Source organism: Bombus vancouverensis, unplaced genomic scaffold (assembly GCF_051014615.1).
Source record: "Bombus vancouverensis nearcticus unplaced genomic scaffold, iyBomVanc1_principal scaffold0035, whole genome shotgun sequence".
Taxonomy (NCBI): domain Eukaryota; kingdom Metazoa; phylum Arthropoda; class Insecta; order Hymenoptera; family Apidae; genus Bombus; species Bombus vancouverensis.
The window spans coordinates 694,910-719,263 of record NW_027468926.1 but is presented as its reverse complement, the minus strand read 5'-3'; the positions used below and the strand labels follow the sequence as shown (position 1 = coordinate 719,263).

The 24,354-nt window shown below is 34.6% G+C and overlaps 1 protein-coding gene and 1 long non-coding RNA gene across 4 annotated transcripts; one reads left to right on the top strand and one right to left on the bottom strand.

Annotated features, from left to right (window-relative positions):
* Positions 1-1,313: 1,313 nt before the first annotated feature.
* On the bottom strand, positions 1,314-6,872 carry LOC143304433 (venom serine protease Bi-VSP-like). Of its 3 annotated transcripts, XM_076626909.1 has the most exons (7): positions 6,331-6,872; positions 6,105-6,259; positions 3,972-5,776; positions 3,617-3,895; positions 3,273-3,541; positions 3,116-3,212; positions 1,314-2,953 (listed from the first exon to the last, which is right to left on the bottom strand). In XM_076626909.1, exons 2-3 carry the CDS (start codon positions 6,234-6,236, stop codon positions 5,621-5,623), a joined length of 288 nt encoding a protein of 95 aa, XP_076483024.1. In that variant the 5' UTR covers positions 6,237-6,259; positions 6,331-6,872; the 3' UTR covers positions 1,314-2,953; positions 3,116-3,212; positions 3,273-3,541; positions 3,617-3,895; positions 3,972-5,620. The 3 variants fall into 3 exon arrangements, with proteins under 3 accessions (XP_076483024.1, XP_076483023.1, XP_076483025.1); XM_076626908.1 differs by having other exon boundaries at positions 6,105-6,872; XM_076626910.1 differs by lacking the exons at positions 6,105-6,259; positions 6,331-6,872 and having other exon boundaries at positions 3,972-4,067; positions 4,280-4,410.
* A 3,169-nt stretch (positions 6,873-10,041) lies between these two features.
* On the top strand, positions 10,042-13,342 carry LOC143304434 (uncharacterized). Its single transcript, XR_013061114.1, has 2 exons — positions 10,042-10,928; positions 11,080-13,342. It is a non-coding gene; the product is annotated as an uncharacterized LOC143304434 (long non-coding RNA).
* The last annotated feature ends 11,012 nt before the right edge of the window (positions 13,343-24,354 follow it).

Sequence of the window (24,354 nt, the reverse complement as noted above, 5' to 3'; positions counted from 1 at the left end):
TCCGAACAGCATCTTGGAGCCCGTCATTGTTCTGAAATAAAAGAAGTGACGAATTAAAAAGACGCAGGACTAATAATAATAAAGGAAACTTAGTTCGTATCATAAATTGAATTTACATCAGAAAAGAAGCACGATCAAGCGAAACAGATCGTAGAAATGACAAATATCATCGATATACGATTCAGTGTAATTTCACTTTTGAAAATTATTTAGTTTAATACGATCGTATTCATCGCTCTGAAACTTTCATTGTGCTGCAATTTGTGCTGCGTCTTTTTAATTTCTCTATCTTTCTGTGTTTTCGGAAAAATTACTTGAAAGATTAAGAATTGCTTGCCTTATTTTATTTTCGATTAGTTAGGATTTGATTGTTCCAGGTAAGGTTTATTATTTATAACAGGTTTTATCACTTGTTTATTATTTAGGAATTTGTTATTTTAGGATTAGTACCTTTTAGGATTTCTTATCCTTCGAGTTTTTGTTTCAGATATCTAGGGCTATTTCAAGATGTTTTATTACATTAGGATTATTTATTCGATTAAGATAATTTAAGAGTTTCACAATGTACAAAGAAATAATCGCGTGAAATTTAGATTTATGCTTTAAACGTATTAAACACGCGGTAATTTCAATGTCTATAGCCTCGAACGTGTTCTGATTAGTTGTGTCATTGTCTGTGACATTGAAATCACAAAAATCCATTGCAAGTGTGCTGTCATGCAATGTGGATGTAATTGGGTTTTTTGGGTATTTCCTGTATCATCTGATTTGTACAGTACTATTTTAACGCAAGGACAGGAAACTTATTATATATTTCCCGTCCATTATTTGAATCGTTGTGAAGTGTAACGAATTATATTCGATTCGAGGAGATGTTAATGAATTACCCATTTCATATGTAATTACATGGAAATAAAAATCAACAGACAACGGAATTTCCAATATTTTTTTGTTTCGTCACGTCTTTTTCATAATATATCTTTTATAGGTACGTGATCTATTAATCGTTCGAATGGAAATAATTATTCGTATAATATTCAAATGATTCTAGCCATAAAATAAATTAAAACGATACCTGTCAATGATATGCAATCTGCGTATGACGTCAACCTCGATCTATGCTTATACAAGAAATTTTATCAATCAATGACTAGATATACAATAATCAAATATTATAAAATTTCCTGAAAACCTTTAGGTGTTAATATTAAGGTGTTAATATCTTTAATATTTGCAAGTTATTGTTTAGCGCTAATTAGTTAGAATGTAACAAGTGGTGTACCAGAATTGAGATAATTAAGCCACACGAACAATCTTATTTAGATCTTTTTAATTTTTTAATTCTCTTTTGCTCCAATACTTCGTAAAATTAATCTTCGTTAGCTACTACACTTCATAGAATGACAAGAGATAATTTGTCTTATATAACGTTTCATTCATAAAATCTATCATTAAAGTATATCTTCATAAAAATATCATTCCATACTAACGGTATATTTGGTGTCATACGAGATAACAGTTACCAGTGATGACATATGTAACTTTATAAAGATATCTCGTTTTATTATATATTAAAAGAATGTACTCATTGCTGCTATATTTCAGATGAAAAAAAGGAGGCAACGATTTTACAGTAAAATCGTTCGTTTACAACTGATTCATTTACATTTCATGATAATACTGTGCATTCTGAATATGCTATGATTTGGTTTAAAATAATAAATAGTCCATTCTTGCATACTATTGCTCCGGCTTTACTTGTATTTTCGATATTGGTATAAATAGAAAGACAATTAATGTCGTTCGAGTCTATTTTCGGATCATTTATATTACGTTTAATCCATATAGTTATTATATGAGACATAGTATCGTAAAATTTGGAAGAATAAAACGTTCGTACAGGATGTACATTTTATAAGAACTCCAACAAATCTGCGTGTGCACCTAAAATACAAACCGATAGTGATTGTTCATAAGTTTATATACATTATCTAATGTCAATCGAAGGTATCAATTCTTTTTCTCCATAAGAGTACTTTTTCATTTATATGTGTTCAAAAATACATGTGTTCAACCGTGAAGCATATGTCACCTACAACGAAAAAGAGTTTTCCTATACTTAATATTTCCTTTATATACCTATGAAAGTCTATTCTTCGCGTAGTATGAAATTATGAATAAATCTGGAATATTGTTCAATCTGAAAAGAAAAATAACTTATTGACATCATTCATTGATACGAGATTCAGAATGTTTGTTTTGTCTTGCAGAGAAAGAAGGCAGTCCTTTCTTTTAATGTGAAATAGAAAGCGAAAATTTGAAAACAGATTTTTTGGAAATTTACTTGCAAATATCGTTTTCAATATCGTGATTTTCTTCCCAATGGTACTGTACTTTCAAATTTTCCAGTATCCCTCTAAAAACAAAAAGTCGAACCTCGTTATCATTAACATAGGCATTACAAGGAAGAGAAGTATTAGAAAGCAGCTCCTTCTTATTATGGATTTCTTTATAATCGTGTAAATAAGAAATTCCGGAAATTTTTTCCTCAAGAATTTAATTCTTGTGTTTTGATTGATAATTATTACACTGCATACTAACTTTTCGCATACTGTTCGCGTCTAACAATTTCCTAATAATAACTACTTCAAAATTACATATGTTCTTGCACGAATTCAAAAGTACGTATGATACAATTACAATTGATTCTAAAATAATAATTATTTAAAGATATTAAGATACTAATTAAACGTTTCACTATATTTCAAAATCTGGAACAACAAATTTTTATTTATAAAAAATGAAACTGTCTTTATATATTCTTTGTCATGATGCTATTTCTTATTACCATGTCGACATTTTTTAAAATTCATTTTGTTATCTCTACGCAATATGAAAATTCATATACTGCTTAATATTTTTTACATATTATCCATCCACCGCATGATATCTCCTGAAAAATCAAAATATTAATGTTATATTATTACAATGCTTCTTAAATTTCAATTTTTGACAAATTTGAAATCCAATATATTTTGCACAATTATTATTTATCAAAAAATTCTAAGTTAGTAACTTTCTTTTCAAATGGCAAATAACATGTACATTGACTTACCTGTAAGTTTTTGTTCCTAATCATAATTTCCTCTTATAGAACATCGTTATTGTTCTCATAATTACTACCAGTGTCATAGATATTGTAGTGGCTACAACTGAATTAATAGAAAATGATAAATAACTGTGTATAACAATGACACATAACTTTTACTTACATATCAGTCGATAAGGGATTACTGTGATATCCTGTTGATGTTTCTTAAGGCACTTGATTAGGTGCGATACGGTATCATTCCTTATGGTATACTGTAGATAAGTATTTTAGAAAATAACAAGAATAAATGTAAATTATTCAGAGGTTCCAGTTTCGGCTTAGACATAAATACAGGACCATTTGCAAAGAAGAAAGGGTGCGTTTCTACAGCCTCGTTATAGTAACCATGAATACCAATCTCTGAATTACTGGTTACTAAACATAAATATCCTATAAAATTTAATATATTTCTTTAATTTGTAATACATACATGAGATAGTAGTTCTAAATTATGAATCATCCTACCTGTGATATTACACTTTTCCTTATAATATCATCACTCAAGTGAACAACATTAAGATCATGTAAACCATGTCATCCTATCTTACTGTGAAGATACTTAGTTATGTTATCTAACGTTACAAAAATATCATCAAATTCAAGTCCTTTTATTCACATCACATGGCCACGGCGATCTGGTTCTTCGTTATATAATGTTCTAAAATTTGTCGTATATATAGGATGTACAAACCGTGATATCAAGGTATCAGTTCTTCCTTCCCAAGGGACAGTTTCATTAAAATTCTGATAGAAATAAAGATTAATTATTAATATTCTAACAATCATATATGTTAAATACATTATAGTCAACGATATATACCTGAGCGAATGTAGGGGTGATTCCTTGATAATTATAAATGTCATCAGCCCACATCATTGTGCCACTTCTTTGTACTCCAGCCTCTAGATTAACAGCCTAAACAAACATACAAAATTTTATAGAAGCTGTACAAAATATAGTATATATGCGCAATATTGAAGCGTTCAAGGGGATATAAAGGTAATGTACATCACATACACGTGTACTCTCATGCAACAAAATACAATTAGATTTAATAGTATAAGCTCTTTTGTTCATCATAATAGATTGGAAATTTAAGTGTCTTACGAGGGTGAGTAAAAAGTTACCCGCTCTGTCGGTGTAGAATTTATTTTAAGCAATTGTCAAAAAAGACATACATCATTTTTTGACATAATCACTCAATTTCTGTATACACTTTGTCCATTTGCTGAAGGACCTTCGTATTTTCTCGTTAAAAAATGTTTTGGGCTGAGCTGCGAACCACGAATGCATCGTCGTCTTCACCTTTTCATCAGCTTTCTCGGCATCCATCTCGCACAAACTTTTTAAAACCCAAATCTGTCGTGCACTATTGCATAAGCAGAGCCGTGGCTGATTTGCAAATGATTTGCCACATTATCCAGTGTCACTCGTCTATTCCATAGAGCATAAGTTCATGAGCACGTTCAATGTTGTCGTCGTGGATGTGGACGGGCGTCCAGCTGCTTTTTCATAACACTTGTGCGATCTTCTTTGAACTTTTGTGCCCATTCAAACACACTTCGTGACAAAACACTTTCTCCATAATGTGCATTAAATCTTTGATAAATATAGGCATCAAACATAACTTCCGACCACAAGAAACGAATCACAGCATCCTGCACTGTTTTCCTGCAAATCGCCATTGCAAAGCGCCATTACTCGCGCAACGGTCACAAACGAATTGACGTAACACAATGAAACCTGCGCAGCAGCACTGAACAGATATTGACGTCATACGAAGAGTGCAGATGGATCAATACGGTCGACAGAAGTTTTAACTATCTGGAGTGCGGATAAATTTTTACCGAGAGTCGTATAGGAATCTATAATCTGTAAGTACACCTTTGGCTGAATGGAAATTTCTCTTACATATAGTCAAAAATGCAGAAACAGTGTATTGAATTGGAAAGTGATAAAAAATAAGCGAAGTTTCGAGGTTGCATGTGATTGCATGAGTACACAGGACGTTTTTAGCGAATAAAAAATAATTTTGAAAGACACGAGACTTATCTTGTATTTTATGCACTCTCTGTGTCCGAATCTCCAGAAGCTCTCTATCTTATGAAGTGTTTTAGATTAGCCGGAAAATTTTGTATGTACATACAAGAAGTATACGATCTAGGTGGAATATTCCATTATTCTCTTGATACAACAGAAACGAAATTTACAGAACTTCTCAGAAAGTTGGTTTATTATTACCAAATTAATAGAATTAATATACGTTTATCATCTTTACATACCTAAGTCGTGGAGGTTTATCGTGCGTAAAAAATTAGTGTCGTTTCAAAGTTACATTTCGTACATTTTAAGCCTATAATTTGTAACGTACAAAACAATGTAAATTTGAGCTGTTTCTTATCTCCACAATAAGAAAATCCAACTTTACGTTTTTTACACAATGATATTTATGGAACAGTAATATCATATTATTGCATCGCTTGGAGAATGAAGTCAAGGTACGATGTGACCCTAGTGTAAACGCTGGGATAGCCAGCTGTGCCGCACTTATAAGCGTAAGACACAATACCTATTAAATAGGAGGTTAATTCATGTTGTATCAGCAGTGGTCCGCCGCGGTCAGCCTGAAAGGATCGTTAAATTTTTAATCAAAGATACTGAAATATATCGATCGAATTGTATTGAAATTATACTTATATACAGTAACAATCTTCTATTGATTTGTGTATAGAAATACTCCAATTTATAATGTACATGTTATATGTATTTTGAGCAAAACTAAGATTAGAAGGAAATTAGATTAAATACCATAATGAGGTGTGAGAAGTGGGCAAAACTATTAAATTGTGTTTATCTATTATTTCTAATGTTTAAGACGTCGATTTGATGTTAATTCGAATTGACGTGTCTTCAGATACCGTATAGTTTGTAGTAACTCTGTAACTTAATTACCGTACAAGAATCCTCTCCACCCTGAGCATGTTCGGCGCATATTATACCATCAGTGATATCAGGTGCATTAGGAAATTTGGAATAAGCTATTTTGCATTCGGCGTTCTTAATCACTGGCATTTGTACTTCCATTAATGCATTACGTCGTGGTCGTCCTACGAAGAAAATAAGAAAGATATTTAAGACTGGAACTGTTTAATTTTATTATAAAATTGATATCACTTACTATATCTTAACGCTCTCCATCCAGCAACAAGGGGGTTATAGCCGACGAAGTTGCTCTTTCGTAGGGGCTCTTTCGTACAAATGGGATATACGTACCCTGAAAAATAAAAAAGTAAATGAAAATGCAGGAAACGAATGACGAAAAGTATGAGAAAGAATTGTACACGCTTTATGACACAATATATGTGTACAGTAAGAAATTTCAGGATATGATACTTCAGTAATACTCAATAGCATATATATATATATATATATATTTGAGGAGTTACTCGAAAATGGCACCTCCTCCACCAATCTAAGAATGGCAATATTATGATTGTGTATGTTTTCTATTCCATCCATATGTGCACAATGTGCTGCGGTCAAAACATGCCTAGCCGATATCAGGGAACCTCCGCACTTCCATAGTGGTTTGTCTGGGTTTCGGGGATTACGAAAACCTAATGCATAGTCATAGTTGTGAATATACATAATTTTTTACATATTTACATATACAATTTTTTACATATACATAATTATTCGATATTCGATCATACAGCAGACGATAAGTACATACGTACAAATACTCTGAAATAGAGATTTGATAAAGACAGAAATTAAATTTTTATTCCAGTGGAATACAAATTATTAAATAATTCTATATAATTTCTATTTGAACTATACTGAACTATAAAGTTCAAACGTGTAATTTCTGCCCTAACAGTTTTTGATCTCTATCCATATTATTACTCCTATATCAATTTTTTATTTCAAGCAAAAAGATACTCTTCCTAACATGAAGTAAAAGAAAGAAATAATTCAAGTTAATAAGTAAAGTTACTACCGATAAAATCATAGCATTATTATTTAGTCTAATTGAAATGTACATTGATGTGCTGTTTAATGCCTTTAAAGTTCATTCTTTGCAGTAAATGGCTTATTATTAATCGGAAAGAAAGACATAAAACGTACCAAGTTCAGCTGGTTTACCATCGACCACCCTGGTATGAGAGACGTTGCTAAAACCACGGTATGGTGGTCGCAAAGCCTTATACTTATACACAGTTTTTATTAAAATTTCTCTCTTCTCTTTGTTTGGATCGTTCGGACAGCAAACGATCGTAACATTGCCCTGGTATCTGCACACTGATCGTCTATAAAAATCGGTGGCTGTACGGTACTGTATCTGCCATATTTCTTGCAGAGGTTTACATTTTCTGTAGTCAAGGCACCTGCCTTCTTGATTGTCCGGTGTGGTACATTCTGGATCAAACAATTTTAAAACATTTATGCAGTTCAAAGATGCGTAAGAAAGCGACACCGATTACTCAACTTTCGAAGTAAAAAGCCGATCAAGTCCACCGGATTGCCCTACAGACACGTATTAATCCGTAAGAGTTAGTCATCATGTTGATAATAATTATCTAAAGAAACTTTTCACGTGAAAATATAAAATTTTAATTGATTAGATATTGTGTTAGCCATACTTAAGAAAGAAAATGAAAATGAATGAAATGAAAGAAAAGGACTACCTTCAACCTCATTTTTTAAATAAACACTTTGTCAGTTTTGCGGTAAATAAATTCTTAGGAATTCAGGACAGTTTTTAGTGAATCATTTTGTTTCGACCGTTCGCGGAGAGACGCGATCGCGAGATAGCACGTCAACGAGAGTTGTAAGTTCCCGTTACGATTAAATAATCGACGCCACGAACTGATCGATCCCCTTATTTCGATTATGATAATAAGGGTAGTTCAATGAAATTCCACGGAATTAACACAAATAAATTAATGTTTATTTCAACAACTTATTAACTAGAAAGATATAAAAGGAACAAAAAAAATGTAACTGCGTTTTGGTTGATAAGTAATGCGCGACATACCACATGTGTTGACGGTTCGACTTCTCGAAAAGTTCTGAACGCCTTTCGATTTTTTTCGTTTTTTCTGGAAGGCGACCCCCACTACGTTCGGATCACGCCACATTCTTTTACTGCGAGGTAAAATACGGGCCACGAGTCGACGTTTCTGGAAGTCGCCCTGCTTAATGAACCACGCGCTTGCCACTACAATGTTTGTTTGCCGGGCAGACGCGACGATCCGCCTGCGACATTATAGTGGCGCGATCGATAGTTAAGAATATGACCTATGGTAAGCCGCATGGCGTAACATTCTCCCCCCGTTGAGAGGGTACCGATCAAACTAGGGAGGTGTGGTTGAAGTTCCCATCTTATTTCGTCTCGGTGGCTAGTTGTTCGGGTTTCTCGAGATCGGGTTGAATTGGCAGTGGGACAAGCCTTTTGACGCCCCGATCCAAAATGCTCTTTGCCGTCTGAACTGTAGCTGTCCGGATGACACCATCGGCGCCTGGATGAACCTTGATAACTCGGCCCAGAGGCCAATGCATGGAGGGAACGTTGTCCTCTCTGAGGATGACGATTGTGCCCTTTTGGATGCTGTGTCCACCCTTGCTCCATTTATTGCGGTTGGTTAGCTCGTTCAAATACTCCTTATGCCAGCGGTTCCAAAAATGTTGTTTAAGCTGTTGGATATGCTGCCATTTGGAGAGTCGGTTCGATGGAATGTCTCTGAAATCTCGATCACGTAAGCACATTAATGAATCGCCAATGAGGAAATGTCCGGGAGTGAGGGCTAGGAGATCATTTGGATCGGTGGAGATAGGAGTTAGCGGGCGGGAATTGAGGACTGCTTCTATTTCTATGATAAGAGTATTACGGTGTTAAGCTCATATGTTTCTGTTTCTCCACTCGCGCTGCGCCATAATATCCTTTGATATTTCCGATCCTCTGGTCGTACGAGGAATTGCCGATACATTTTCTCGATGTCGCCAGTGAGTACGTACTGATGAGCGCGGAATCTAATTAATATACAAAATAAATTGTGAGTTGATTCGAGAATATAGGATTTCCCCATTTTCATGATTATCGTGATTTTTGTATAAATATATTTTTTAAGATACTAATAATTAGGTAGTTATAAATTAGTATTATCAATTATTTTGCATTTATAATTCCGCCTCTAGTATAAGTGTTAATTGAAAACTAACTTTATGTTTCAAAAAGTACTAGCAAAGTCGTTGAGTAACAAGCCACTGATGCTAACACAAATAGCATTGTCGTGATTAAATATTTCTAAATATTCATTTTTCATTTTGAACCTGTAGAAACAATTTATTATATATACTATTAGCTAAGTAATTGCATATTTAATTAAGTCGAAATATAAAACTTAGTTATTTTAATAATTTAAAAAATAAAAAACTGACAAACATTTCAATTTAATTTATGGTTGGAACAAAAGACAGTTATTTTTCATTAATTGAAATATTGCAATGCAGAGTACTTTCCAAAATACGCCGAGAGTATTCCTGATGATGAAACGAGCGTTGCTTCATCGAACGCAGCTAAAGAAAACAACATCTATGTAGTTGGTGGTACGATGCCTGAAATAGAGGGCGATAAATTGTACAATACCTGTACTATTTGGGGTCCCGATGGAACGTTGATAGCAAAACACCGAAAGGTAAGTAATATATTCCTTTATGGCTTTGAATTTGAAAATATTGGGGTAAAGAAAGTGACTCTATCTAGGAATAATTTAGGAATATACATATGTACATACGTATACTATAACCAATTCTATAATTTACGGTTTATAAAATACGTTATGATACGGGAAACGCCCATTTTTGTTGTAATGTGTTTGTTGTTGTATAAATTTTTCACATACTTAAAATATTATTATACTTATTTTTTCTCCTTTTTAAACATTATTAAATGATAAGATTTTTTAATAAAAGAAAGTGATAAAAACGCTGTCAGTTATTAAATAAAAAGTAATTGAAGTTTAGGAGTTGGTAACTTTGATATTAAATTACAAAAGTTGCAGCAATAGAATTAGCGACTACATTTTTATGTTATTAGGTACATCTATTCGACATCGACATTCCTAATAAGATTACTTTTCGAGAGAGTGATTCACTCAGTCCTGGTAACTCCCTAACGACGTTCGATGTGGAGGGCTGCAAAATAGGTATTGGCATTTGCTATGATATTAGATTCGAGGAAATGGCACGCATTTATCGGAACAAAGGTACAGTAACTGAATCGATCAATACTTAACTAGCAAAAAATTAAATATCTTTCTTAAATATATTCTATATAAAATTAATATAATCTGTAACTCTGTATAAAAAGAAGCTTAATTTAAAAAACCAGTATATTTGCTGAAAATGAAACAAATAAAAGAATTAAAAGCACAATAAGAGGACTGTCCTCGCATATTCAGAAATGATGGAATGTGAACCGTGCAACTACGAAGTTAATTGGTATTCGGTGGCTTCATATTTCCTGCTTCTCTGAGTTAGGTTGCCAAATGCTGATATATCCAGCGGCATTCAATATGACCACTGGACCACTGCACTGGTCATTACTTCAGCGTTTCAGAGCGAATGATAATCAATTATACGTTGCCTGCATATCACCGGCTCGTGTTCCTTAAGCAAGTTACGTCGCATGGGGACATACACAGTTGACCAATCCCTGGGGAAAGATTCTTTACGATTTGGAAACTCAAGAGAATATGGCAGTCACCGATATCGGTAATTTACAGCTTAAAATTAAAAGCGAGAGATCCATGATGTAATTAATTTTTAGTCTCGTTAATTTATCGATTTAGCCATCTTCCTCTGTATTTGTTGAATTTATTAGTAAGCATTACTTATTACTTCGTATGTTTCTTTTTTCTATCAGATCTAAAAGTTGTTGAGGAAGTAAGGGCTCAGATACCTACATCTTCTCAGAGACGTACAGATTTGTACGACACTGTCTGTAAGAAGGAGTAACTCTACACTAAAACAGAAAATGTTTTTTTATAATATTTCTACTACGATATCCTTTTTCTGTGAATTATTACTAATTTCTTATCATTTGTACTACATGAATGACTCAATTAAGAAAACCAAAACGTTATAAATAATAATCTGTATATCTTGTGTATCAACATGTAATTGGATATTATAATAATATAGGAATGCTATAATAATATAGGATAATAATATAGGAGAATAATAATATAGAAAAAAATACATGCTTTTAAACACCTTTAATATCGATCACATAAATTGTTATAATTCACAATGATTACGCATACATAAAAGACCCCTTGATAGTAAAATTTACGATCAAAAGGCAATTACGTATCGTTTAACAACATTTAATTTATAACACCTTTTAAACATTTAGACAGATTAACACATAACACTTCTTATATATAAACATCAATTCGAAGTTATCGGCTTGGAGAAATTGGTCGATTAATACCTGTAGATTGTATGTCTCGATGAAAGACTTAAAGAGAGCAAAAACATGATAATGCCGCTAATATAATATTCCTTCTTTCTTGTATCTGTCTGCCTCTCAGGTCGTTTTACTAATTACAATAAGTAATTTCGACTTCTTTGCGCTCTCTTTTAACGCATTCGAGACCGAAAGAAATTCATATCAGTCAGTAGGTAAGGGTATAATATACATATTTTATATATAACTTATGTAGTAATGTATATATCATGTTAATTTCATATTTTTTTCAATATAGAATTATTATATATATATATATATATGTCGGAGATGAAATGAAAAACCGGAGCCTTCCCTATGCAATTTTGAGGAGGCCTTTTAGTGCTTTGGCCTAGATTTTATCATAACTGTAATTAAGTAATTGTCATCTGTAATTGTTTGACATTTGTGAAAAGCGAAAGTGGGTTCGAGGTGACAACTGGTCGCTGAACGTAGCCACGGTCACGGGATAAACGTTTTGCTTGATGAAGACAGAAATTGCCTAGTATCGGCGTTTGGATCTTTCTCGATGTTACCAAGGAGTATATAACAAACTTTTGACAGATATTGCCTAGCAACAACGATTGGAACCTTCTCGATGTTTCCAGCGAGAATATAACAAACAAATGCAGTCGTATTACGAAAAAGATTTTAATCAGAGAGGCATTCGTGTGGTCGCCTTGGAAAGTGATACATCGAGTAATTTTTCCGTGTGATTCAGCAAACGTATTTTTGTGTTATAAAATTGTTTAAAGTTTTCCCGTTGACCGTGTATTCGTTTGAATCCCGGATCATTGTTTATAGCGTAAATTAAATTCAATATTTGTAAATTTATCAATCGTTAATTTTCATTATTCGTTAAAATTAGTAAATCGTAAGATATATTATTCGTTTCTTTTATTGTTCGATAAAATTTATTATTCTTTAATCTAATTAATAATTTAATTTATCATTTGTTAATCAATCATATCATTTACAAAATTCATTATTCATAATATTTGTAAAACCTTGTTTATTCGTGTAAATATATTCTCTGTTTTGTAAAACAATGGCTAATTCAAACGAAGAATCGGTACGCGCCTTAAATCCTAATGTTAACCCGACATATATATATATGACTGTACATAATACATTATAGAATAACATAGTATATAATTTTATATTTTAAAAATATGAGGTATACTATTTAAGATTGTCATCGATTTAAAATCAAAGTATGAAAAGGATACCCTGGAGAGAGTAAAACACAGAATCATTCTAACTAAACATTCAGATCGTACCGACACCTAGGTATCGTCTTACAATTAAGTCTCGGTCTCGAATGGATTAAAATGAAATACATACTTGCAGCTTCAACATCTTCAATATCGAGGAGATTCAAACTTTACAAATAAATGTAAATTGCGATGTAAAACAAAGCGATGTAAAAAGGGAAAAAGGAGGAAAGAAGGAACAGGGAAGCAAAGAGAAGAAACGAATTTTTCATTTTCTCTTGCCAGGAATATAAGATGCTAAGTAATCTTCCTAAGTAATCTCCTCCAGCTTTTTCTAGTTTGCTCAATAATTATTAGTACATGTTAGGAAAACAAATAGAATTTTTGTTCTCAAGCGAGGTATAATTTAAATTTTGTATGTACACAAAAATGTTAAATATCTGTAATAAACATGGTATAATCAATTTTTTTACATAAAATTATATTGTATAGGCTATTGTTATTTAAACATTTTAAATTGGATAAAGAAAAAAAATGACGCAAATAAAACGTAGGACATTTTAATTAAAGAGACTAATATAGAGATTTATCTACTTAACTGTGATTAAATCATCTCCACTTAACGCTCTACCTCTTCTATTAATTATGCTTCGTTAAACTATGATTACAGAGGATGGGTTTTTTGATAAAATGACATTCTGACAAATATATATAGATCGATATATATAGATATAGATAGACAAATATATAGATTCTTACAACAGTAGTTATGAATGAACAGTAGTTATTGTATCAATTCCGTTCTTCAGAAGCTTCATTTGTGAAAAGACAATTCGCCAGAATATGGATTCACTGTAGTTATAGCTATAGGATTTCAATCTAGTTGACAGACTTGCTTTACGTAGAGAATATCTGTCTCTTGTTCTACCTTATCGCGATTCTCTCCTCATCTTATACGCTTTGTCGAGTGTCACGTAATTTTTGGGTTGGTTGGTGAAAATAAAATATAGTTGAGTCGTAACACAACTATTAACTTGGTTTTAATCAACCTTTATTATGAATTCAGCAATCACAATGTAACACGCACTGAGTTAACATAAATCACAATTCACTCCAACCACGTTATGTAAGACTTAGTTACAACAATACATTAAGTACGCGACTTATAAGAGTAGAGACCGACATAGATATGTTGACTATTCTAAGGATACAGAATAAGTGAAGTTTTACTGACGATACTGTGTCTGAGGAAAGCTAGGGGTGGGTGTGTCTAAGGACACGGGACTATCGGATTTGTTGATGACAATTTTGGTTAAGGAAGTGAGGGCAGTAGACACCATCTCCGATTGGATAATAGGACGGTTGGTAGACCAGGAAGGGTTTTAGCCGCCCTCGCGAGAAAGTTGCCAACGGAACATACCAGAAGTGGAGAAAACCAACTTTCTAAGCTAACACGTGGTAGACAATAAACGTAAAGGGAAATTTAAGACAGGAAATACTCGCTTGGTCCGAAGGACTTTAACTATAAAAATGCCAAGGCCCCTGGTGGGCACTTAAGACTATTGAGGGTGCGCGCCAAGGATATGCAGACATCTGGGTGCCATCCTGTCCGTGGTGTGTGGCCTGGTCTCTGATATGAATTGACGTTACACGAGCAAAGTAATATTGGCATATATCTCGGCTCTGGTTACAATCATTAGTTTCCGCCTAAAAGGTTAGAATCACATAGCTCGCGCTCTACTCTCGTTTATTCAACATTCAGGCCATATGGTCGCATGCGACGAGTTTTATGTTAATTCCGACCGATTACAATACCTTTCTTTCGTTTACAAGGAACGACGAGACTGGCAGTTGCGTGATTTCCAATGCAAAAGCCGCGATATCTGCACGATAACCTAACCTGAACCGATTTTGTTGTACTATTCTTATGTGGACTTCGTTTGTACCACTTTCGTAACAAAAATAGAATACGTAGAACACAGCATTCCGTTATGCGATATTGTCGATTCATAACATCCGAAAAATCAGAGATAATTATTTCCCTACAGTTGTACATTTGTGTGAAAAATTACGAACGTAAAGTTGTTTGGTGCATGCACAGTCCTCCCCTCCCCTGCATTTGCGTGGACATGCTAGAAAGATTCACTTTTCCACGGTGAAACTGTATGTATTATAATTTCATTTTTACAAAGGTCGAACATCCTACTATGCATAAATTTAATATTAATATAAGCAGGTTTCGTGTTAGGTATTACATCTGACGTATAAGCACACGTGTGTACGAGCCTTGGTTTTAAATGTCTTGTAGTAGACACCGAAAAGATTATTCAGATGGATATCTGACTCAACATCAATATTTTACTAGGAGATAACATGTTAAGAACACGTTGGTGGATGGCATGGGAGATGATGAATGAAGACATACTTCTGTGAGATACATAAAATAGTAGTCAAAACGTATTTTGGCGCTTGGGGACAGCAACAGCTTTTTTTTTTTTATTTATTTGTTGGAATTACAATCAATTCTCGCGTTGAGAATTTTCAGTAATTTTTCTGGCGTGGCGCAGTGACATGGCTGTTTATTTACAATAAGTTAATACTTATTATAGATAGGTATAATTTATAAGTATTATAAGTAAGTGCATATGCTTAATTTGGATAATTAAATGAATCTAACGTTTAGGTCTAGCGGGTAGTGCCTCTTCAGCCTGCGAATCTGGTCCGTCGTATCGAGTAGTCCAGTGATTAGGGGGTTTCGGTGTTTCTTGACTCTTTTGCTATATCTGTCGCTATATTTTGCTATTTCCTCTTTGACTGTAGGTATCTTGAGGTCGCGGTGGATGGTTTCGTTGGTAACATACCAAGGTGCGTCTATTAACGCTCTTAGCGTTTTCGATTGGAATCGTTGTAGTATTTCGATGTTGGAGTTACTTGCTGTTCCCCATCGCTTCCTATATCCCTATATTCCGTACTTGCTTCGCTTGGTACTTTTATAATTTTCGTAGTTACAATAAAAAATTTAATTCTTAACAGATTAAAGATTTAACCTCTTGCTTTATAGTGTACAATAATTTTTTTCTTTTTCTTTTTTTTTTTTTTTTTTTTGTATAGGTTATGTGATCCATAGTTTGAGTAACTAGTACATATATATATTTACGTGACAAGCTTTCATTTCAATCTATATTTAAGATTAATATTTTATCAGTTTCTGTTCGTAACAACATCGAAGTAGTCCATAAGTTTGAAGAGTATAATTAAGGAAGTTATGAAGCAAGAGGTTAAAGACAAATTCTGAAAGAGGTTATGTACAACTCAGTAGTACTGCTTCACATTACTTTGCGAATTACTTTTCAAGCATAAAAATAGTTTAACAGCCACTTATAGTTACTTCCTTACCATTACATTCATTAAATTCGTTTGATTTTGTAAACAAAATAACCACGCTGACCAGTCTCTTATTTAAAATAGAATTATTTTGTCATATATCCAACAGTTTACTTTCTCTTCGCTTTGTCTCGTATTACGACTTTATAACGGTGTTTCTTTAAACTTTAAACGATCGTAATAAATGTATTTACGGACGATGACTGATATCTGGTCTGTCTTAAAGTTTCAACTAATTAGTGCCCCGTTACTTTGGACGTTATGAAATGTTGTATAACCAAAGACTTATCTTCTCTTTTGGTAGTTGCATAAGAGAAGACTGAGCCATTGAAACGCTCGAATAGATTAGCTGATTCGCTTAACGTATTTTTACTTCCGACGAGCTAAACACAAGAGCAGAAAGCACATAAGGAATAATACAGAAACGTCAAACGTATACAGAAATATATTTCGTAAAAGCATTAGTACGTAACATGTCTTTATAATTCTATTTATGTATAGTAAAATGGCTTGTTTCCATTTTCATGAATTATAACTGACATTTCAAAGCATTCATGTAGATATGTAACTCTCGTTAATTAATAATTTAACAATGCGTCATGAAACGTATCATTTTCGTTTCTTCCTTTGTTTCGTTATACACAGGAATGAATTTGTAAATAAAGATGTATAATCAACGATAACATATGACAGCGAGTATAATAACTGTCAGCAAAGGAAGAGGTCGGTAAAATGATTGTGGTTGATTTCAGTGTATCGGTAAATAAGCTTCGACAGACGTTGCCGGGGGACTCGGTGTCGGTGAAACCGCGTCGATGAAATGATTGTCAGTGATTTAAAGATAACCCAATTTATTGATCTGTCTCCCCTTCATGGCGTTGTACGTCTCTCTATAAAACATATTCTACCTCGGAGGGCTGAAAAATTTAACTTGGTCTCACTGGACTGGACTGTAAGTAAGAAAATTGAAATGCAAAATCCACGTGTGAGCGCAACGGTTTAGATGGAAAGTTCGATAGGACAATTATGTATATTAGCCTGAAAGAAAGCTCGTGGCTTCGCACGCAACACGTAATTTCCCTCGCTGAAATAATCCTATTACAACGATACGATTTAAAATTTTCCTTAACAGACCTCGCAATGTAATTCTTCATCTACAATTTTTTATTCGGCCTGAAACAAGAGACTTTCGAAGCCTTATAGAGTCTCGCGAATCTAAAAGTCAGGTTTCAACGTATTTTCGCGTCTTATTCTATAATACTGAAGACATTAAAGGTGTTAACGATTATTGTCTCACTATGTACGTACATCAAACGAGTACTTACGTAAGAGACGAATGGAAATGGAAACAGCCGAGAATAATTGAAGATAATTTGAATACGTTCCAGGCTATAATACAATTTCTCGTGAACCGTAATTGATTCGCAGAAGGGAATTGCTGCTTCTCACGACTAGCAAAGTGTTTCGCAAAAAAAAAAAAAAGAAAAGAAAAATGGTATCGGAAGGATAGAAAAAAAGCGGTGGCCTACATCAAGCAATCTTCATGCCGATAATGCATTTATTATTCAGTTCGTTCATTTTCTATCGCGTAACAGACACTGGGATAACTGACAGAACGAGCGTATAAATCTTGCATCTCTCAACCTGACTTCTCCCAATTCGTATACTTCCATCCTTCGTATAAGTGACAATGAATCAGAAGAGTTTCATAGCAATATTGAACAACATACAGTCAACTACAACACCATTAGATACATCCACCATACAGTCAACTACAACACCATTAGATAACAGCAATACAATAGATTATAATTTTCTACGTGTCATTGATTCATCGTCATCATTTTCCATTTTTTTAGCATATGTAAAAACGTATCTGACGTAATCTTACCTCGCTCTTTGAGTACAAAAATCCATTCAAATGAAACAAAGGGAAAAGAAATAAGAAAACAAACACTCACATACGAATCTTCATTACATAACTGTATGTACTCCTCGAGGTATAATTACTCAGACACGTTACAGCGTACCTTCTTCGTTCCCTGATGGCTGATGTTGATCGTTGACGTTTATAATGAAAGAATTTCGTCAACGGCGCCATCTGGATCCCTGTTGAAAAATTAAAATAGCCGCAACAGCACCATTAAGCTCATCACCCAGAGTAGCTTTTGTGGCTGAGTCGTGGAGGAATTATTATCATCAACGACATAAACTTTACCAGTTCCGGTAATGTTCTTTAGATGGTCCAGGCATTCGAACTCGCAACATCGCTTTCCAAGACGGAATTTCTTGCATGTCTGTAGTAAAAAGAAATCGAATCTGGTCCGTCGTATCGAGTAGTCCAGTGATTAGCGGGTTTCGGTGTTTCTTGACTCTTTTGCTATATCTGTCGCTATATTTTGCTATTTCCTCTTTGACTGTAGGTATCTTGAGGTCGCGATGGATGGTTTCGTTGGTAACATACCAAGGTGCGCCTATTAAGGCTCTTAGCGTTTTCGATTGGAATCGTTGTAGTATTTCGATGTTGGAGTTACTTGGACAGCAACAGCTGGTGATACTGTCATACACCTCCATTTATAAACTTTCGAAAATGTTGACCTTCAAACTTTAGTGTATTCTGTTTCACAGCACAAAATGTTTCCGAAACGTACGTTTATTGTTACAATGAACTTGACTAATGGCTCTGAAATACTATCCTTGAAAAAACAATGGGGGAATTGGAGCAAACAAAAGAAGGAAATGAACAAAGACGTTGTTGGTTCGTAAAAATAAAATATGCTACAGGAAAAACTTTTTCCAACGGATTGAGATCCGACAAGCTATGACGCGAATCGAGCGTTTGTCTACAGGAGCGCATTTTCGGTGGATATATATGTCGGAATGACATTGGGGATAGGGTTGTCGGTGTTTGAGGAGTCTTCATTGAAGGTAGCCATCGTTGCGGTGTAACGAAGATACGATTTATTGACACAGGTATGAATAACACAGGTTTGACAATCTACCACGGCGGTGAGACGTCCGCGACACTAGTGACAGTGGTCTCCGGTTCAATAACGAATCCGCGGCCAACGGGATGACAGATGGGCGTTCTCGCTGAATCTAAGTCTGACTCGTAAAAATAATTGCTGAGCGTAAAAACGTTACTCTTTGGTCGACGGGAGCGCGTAAAAGAATGCCCGTCCCGTCCCGATGATGCCACAGAGGAAAACTATAATGGGGTGTGTCTAAGGACACGAGATCATCGGATTCGTCGAGGAAAGCCTTCGTTTAGGAAGTAAGGGAAATTGACGTTGCTGCTAATTGGTCAATCTCCATATCGGTGGTTAGAAAATGATGCTAGCCGCCCTCGAGGGAAAGTTGCTAGTGGGAGACGCCGCTCGTTGAAAAATATGTCTCCCCTATCTTCCCGTAGTTGGGACAAAGACTGTTTGTCTGTTTGAAGGACTTTAGTTAACTAAACCTTAAGATTTATAACGGGCCCTCGGGCTAGCCGAACATGTACTACGGAGACGCATCGACATCTGGCAATCATCTTACTCGAAGAATAGGGTCTGCGTGTGGCGAGCCACGGGACAGAAACCGTTGGAATGTTTACTGTCGCGTGTCGCCACGAATATTTCTTTTAAGGAGAGCTATAGAATTACTCCATACCTTTGTTAGGCAAAGCGTTCATCCCGTGACCGCGGCTACGTTCGGCGACTGACTGTCGCCTCGAGCCCAAGCTCATTATCACAACTCTCGAACAATTACAATCGGATTGAATAACTACAATAGTTTAGTTACAGTTATAGTAGACTTTAGATTGCAATGTTGCGGGGCTATCCAAAGGTTCCGGTGTCCTTTCATCTCCGACATATAGATATACATGTATATGTGACGAAATATACTAAAGCAATATTGACCCTTTGTCGCTGAAAGTATCAAACTACAAAACTTTCTTTCAAATTTTCAGAATAAGGAAATCAGGATCATGATAAATAATTGGAACATAATTAAAAATAATATATCTTCTCTATAAGATAATGAATACATTGGTTCATTTAATTTTTATGGATATTCAAACGCTTCTGTGAAATGAAACGTCAAGATTATAGAGTATAAAATTCATAGCTATGAAATAACTAAAACTCTGATGTATTATTAAAAATATACGTTAGGTTGTATGTAGTGATACATACAAAGATTACATGTACAAACCCATAATTAACACAATGCTACCGCAACCATTCTGCAATCTACCTTGCCCAAAACACTCTCCCAGTCACCTCCAAACTCTTCAATTCTCTCCACCTAACCACCCACAAACCATTCACAAACATGCAATTCTCGACAAAAGAAGAACTTATCGTCAGTTGTCCTTAACATCTCGTTCATTCATTTGGTCCCTATCCCCCTATTTCCTCCCACTGCGATGATCGCACTACATTTTTCCACGTCTCTATTCTATTCTCTGGATGATCTGAATTCTCGAGCAGTCGAGTGACGATTGATCTGTACAATTGATCGATTTCTTTTTACTACAGACATGCAAGAAATTCCGTGTTGGAGAGCGATGTTGCGAGTTCGAGTGCCTGGACCATCTGAAGAACGTTACCGGAACTGGTATAGTTTATGTCGTTGATGATAAGAATTCCTCCACGACTCAGCCACAAAAGCTACTCTGGGTGATGAGCTTAATGGTGCTGTTGCGGCTATTTTAATTTTTCAACAGGGATCCAGATGGCGCCGTTGACGAAATTCTTTCATTATAAACGTCAACGATCAACATCAGCCATCAGGGAACGAAGAAGGTACGCTGTAACGTGTCTGAGTAATTATACCTCGAGGAGTACATACAGTTATGTAATGAAGATTCGTATATGAGTGTTTGTTTTCTTATTTCTTTTCCCTTTGTTTCATTTGAATGGATTTTTGTACTCAAAGAGCGAGGTAAGATTACGTCAGATACGTTTTTACATATGCTAAAAAAATGGAAAATGATGACGATGAATCAATGACACGTAGAAAATTATAATCTATTGTATTGCTGTTATCTAATGGTGTTGTAGTTGACTGTATGGTGGATGTATCTAATGGTGTTGTAGTTGACTGTATGTTGTTCAATATTGCTATGAAACTCTTCTGATTCATTGTCACTTATACGAAGGATGGAAGTATACGAATTGGGAGAAGTCAGGTTGAGAGATGCAAGATTTATACGCTCGTTCTGTCAGTTATCCCAGTGTCTGTTACGCGATAGAAAATGAACGAACTGAATAATAAATGCATTATCGGCATGAAGATTGCTTGATGTAGGCCACCGCTTTTTTTCTATCCTTCCGATACCATTTTTCTTTTCTTTTTTTTTTTTTTGCGAAACACTTTGCTAGTCGTGAGAAGCAGCAATTCCCTTCTGCGAATCAATTACGGTTCACGAGAAATTGTATTATAGCCTGGAACGTATTCAAATTATCTTCAATTATTCTCGGCTGTTTCCATTTCCATTCGTCTCTTACGTAAGTACTCGTTTGATGTACGTACATAGTGAGACAATAATCGTTAACACCTTTAATGTCTTCAGTATTATAGAATAAGACGCGAAAATACGTTGAAACCTGACTTTTAGATTCGCGAGACTCTATAAGGCTTCGAAAGTCTCTTGTTTCAGGCCGAATAAAAAATTGTAGATGAAGAATTACATTGCGAGGTCTGTTAAGGAAAATTTTAAATCGTATCGTTGTAATAGGATTATTTCAGCGAGGGAAATTACGTGTTGCGTGCGAAGCCACGAGCTTTCTTTCAGGCTAATATACATAATTGTCCTATCGAACTTTCCATCTAAACCGTTGCGCTCACACGTGGATTTTGCATTTCAATTTTCTTACTTACAGTCCAGTCCAGTGAGACCAAGTTAAATTTTTCAGCCCTCCGAGGTAGAATATGTTTTATAGAGAGACGTACAACGCCATGAAGGGGAGACAGATCAATAAATTGGGTTATCTTTAAATCACTGACAATCATTTCATCGACGCGGTTTCACCGACACCGAGTCCCCCGGCAACGTCTGTCGAAGCTTATTTACCGATACACTGAAATCAACCACAATCATTTTACCGACCTCTTCCTTTGCTGACAGTTATTATACTCGCTGTCATATGTTATCGTTGATTATACATCTGTATTTACAAATTCGTTCCTGTGTATAACGAAACAAAGGAAGAAAAGAAAATGATACGTTTCATGACGCATTGTTAAATTATTAATTAACGAGAGTTACATATCTACATGAATGCTTTGAAATGTCAGTTATAATTCATGAAAATGGAAACAAGCCATTTTACTATACATAAATAGAATTATAAAGACATGTTACGTACTAATGCTTTTACGAAATATATTTCTGTATGCGTTTGACGTTTCTGTATTATTCCTTATGTGCTTTCTGCTCTTGTGTTTAGCTCGTCGGAAGTAAAAATACGTTAAGCGAATCAGCTAATCTATTCGAGCGTTTCAATGGCTCAGTCTTCTCTTATGCAACTACCAAAAGAGAAGATAAGTCATTGGTTCTACAACATTTCATAACGTCCAAAGTAACGGGGCACTAATTAGTTGAAACTTTAAGACAGACCAGATATCAGTCATCGTCCGTAAATACATTTATTACGATCGTTTAATGTTTAAAGAAACACCGTTATAAAATCGTAATACGAGACAAAGCGAAGAGAAAGTAAACTGTTGGATATATGACAAAATAATTCTATTTTAAATAAGAGACTGGTCAGCGTGGTTATTTTGTTTACAAAATCAAACGAATTTAATGAATGTAATGGTAAGGAAGTAACTATAAGTGGCTGTTAAACTATTTTTATGCTTGAAAAGTAATTCGCAAAGTAATGTAAAGCAGTACTACTGAGTTGTACATAACCTCTTTCAGAATTTGTTCTTAACCTCTTGCTTCATAACTTCCTTAATTATACTCTTCAAACTTATGGACTACTTCGATGTTGTTACGAACAGAAACTGTAAAATATTAATCTTAAATATAGATTGAAATGAAAGCTTGTCACGTAAATATATATATGTACTAGTTACTCAAACTATGGATCACATAACCTATACAAAAAAAAAAAAAAAAAAAAAAAGAAAAAGAAAAAAATTATTCTACACTATAAAGCAAGAGGTTAAATCTTTAATCTGTTAAGAATTAAATTTTTTATTGTAACTGCGAAAATTATAAAAGTACCAAGCGAAGCAAGTACGGAATATATGCGGAATATGAATCGCTCAACGAACCAAAGAGCGGCTCAGTGACAAAATTAGTAAAGCAAAGACCACGAATATTACAACATTATATTCTACCACAAAATAATTCTCTATACAAAAAAGGTACACAACGAATCGATTTTTCACAACGATAAGAGTCAACAGAACCAATCAAGACCAGGCGAGACTCTCATAAGACAACGATATCAGAGGGATCAAATCAGCGACTTCAATCTATGTTACAGAGTATAGTTATCAAGAAAAATTGCTGTTTTCATGAAAAGTATGGTAATGATACTCTTATAATACATTGTATATCTGGCAGTCGGATGTGCCCGTGGCCATCGGAAATGTAAAGACGACGCTTTTAGAAAGTGATAGCGCCATCGCGTTTTAAAAACGCGTTAGAAGAAGGACGGTTTCGCTATCCAAGGCGAATCGAAAAGTGTGCGTGTTGCGAGAATCAGAGTTGATGGAGACGTCGAAGCATAGAGTCGTTAGAATTGAGTTGCGAGTGTTGTCGAGTGTTAGAGTTGCTAGTGAGAGAGAGAGAGAGAGAGAGAGAGAGTTACCAAATAGTTGTCAAGTTATTTGTTGTAAATACGAGCGTTGCATTTAGTTTTCCTGTTAATCAAACATCGTTTCTCTGTCTAACTAACATCTGTATTTTCAATCCATTATTAATATATTCCGATATTACAAGTGGGGGCTCGTCCGGGATTGAATAAGACAGAGAAACGATACGATTTAACGGAGCTATTTGTGCGGGAGTAGAAAAGAATAGAATAAAATGGCAAACGTTGAAGACGAACGATTGTCGGGTGAAGAGGATTTGACGCTGGAGGAGCTG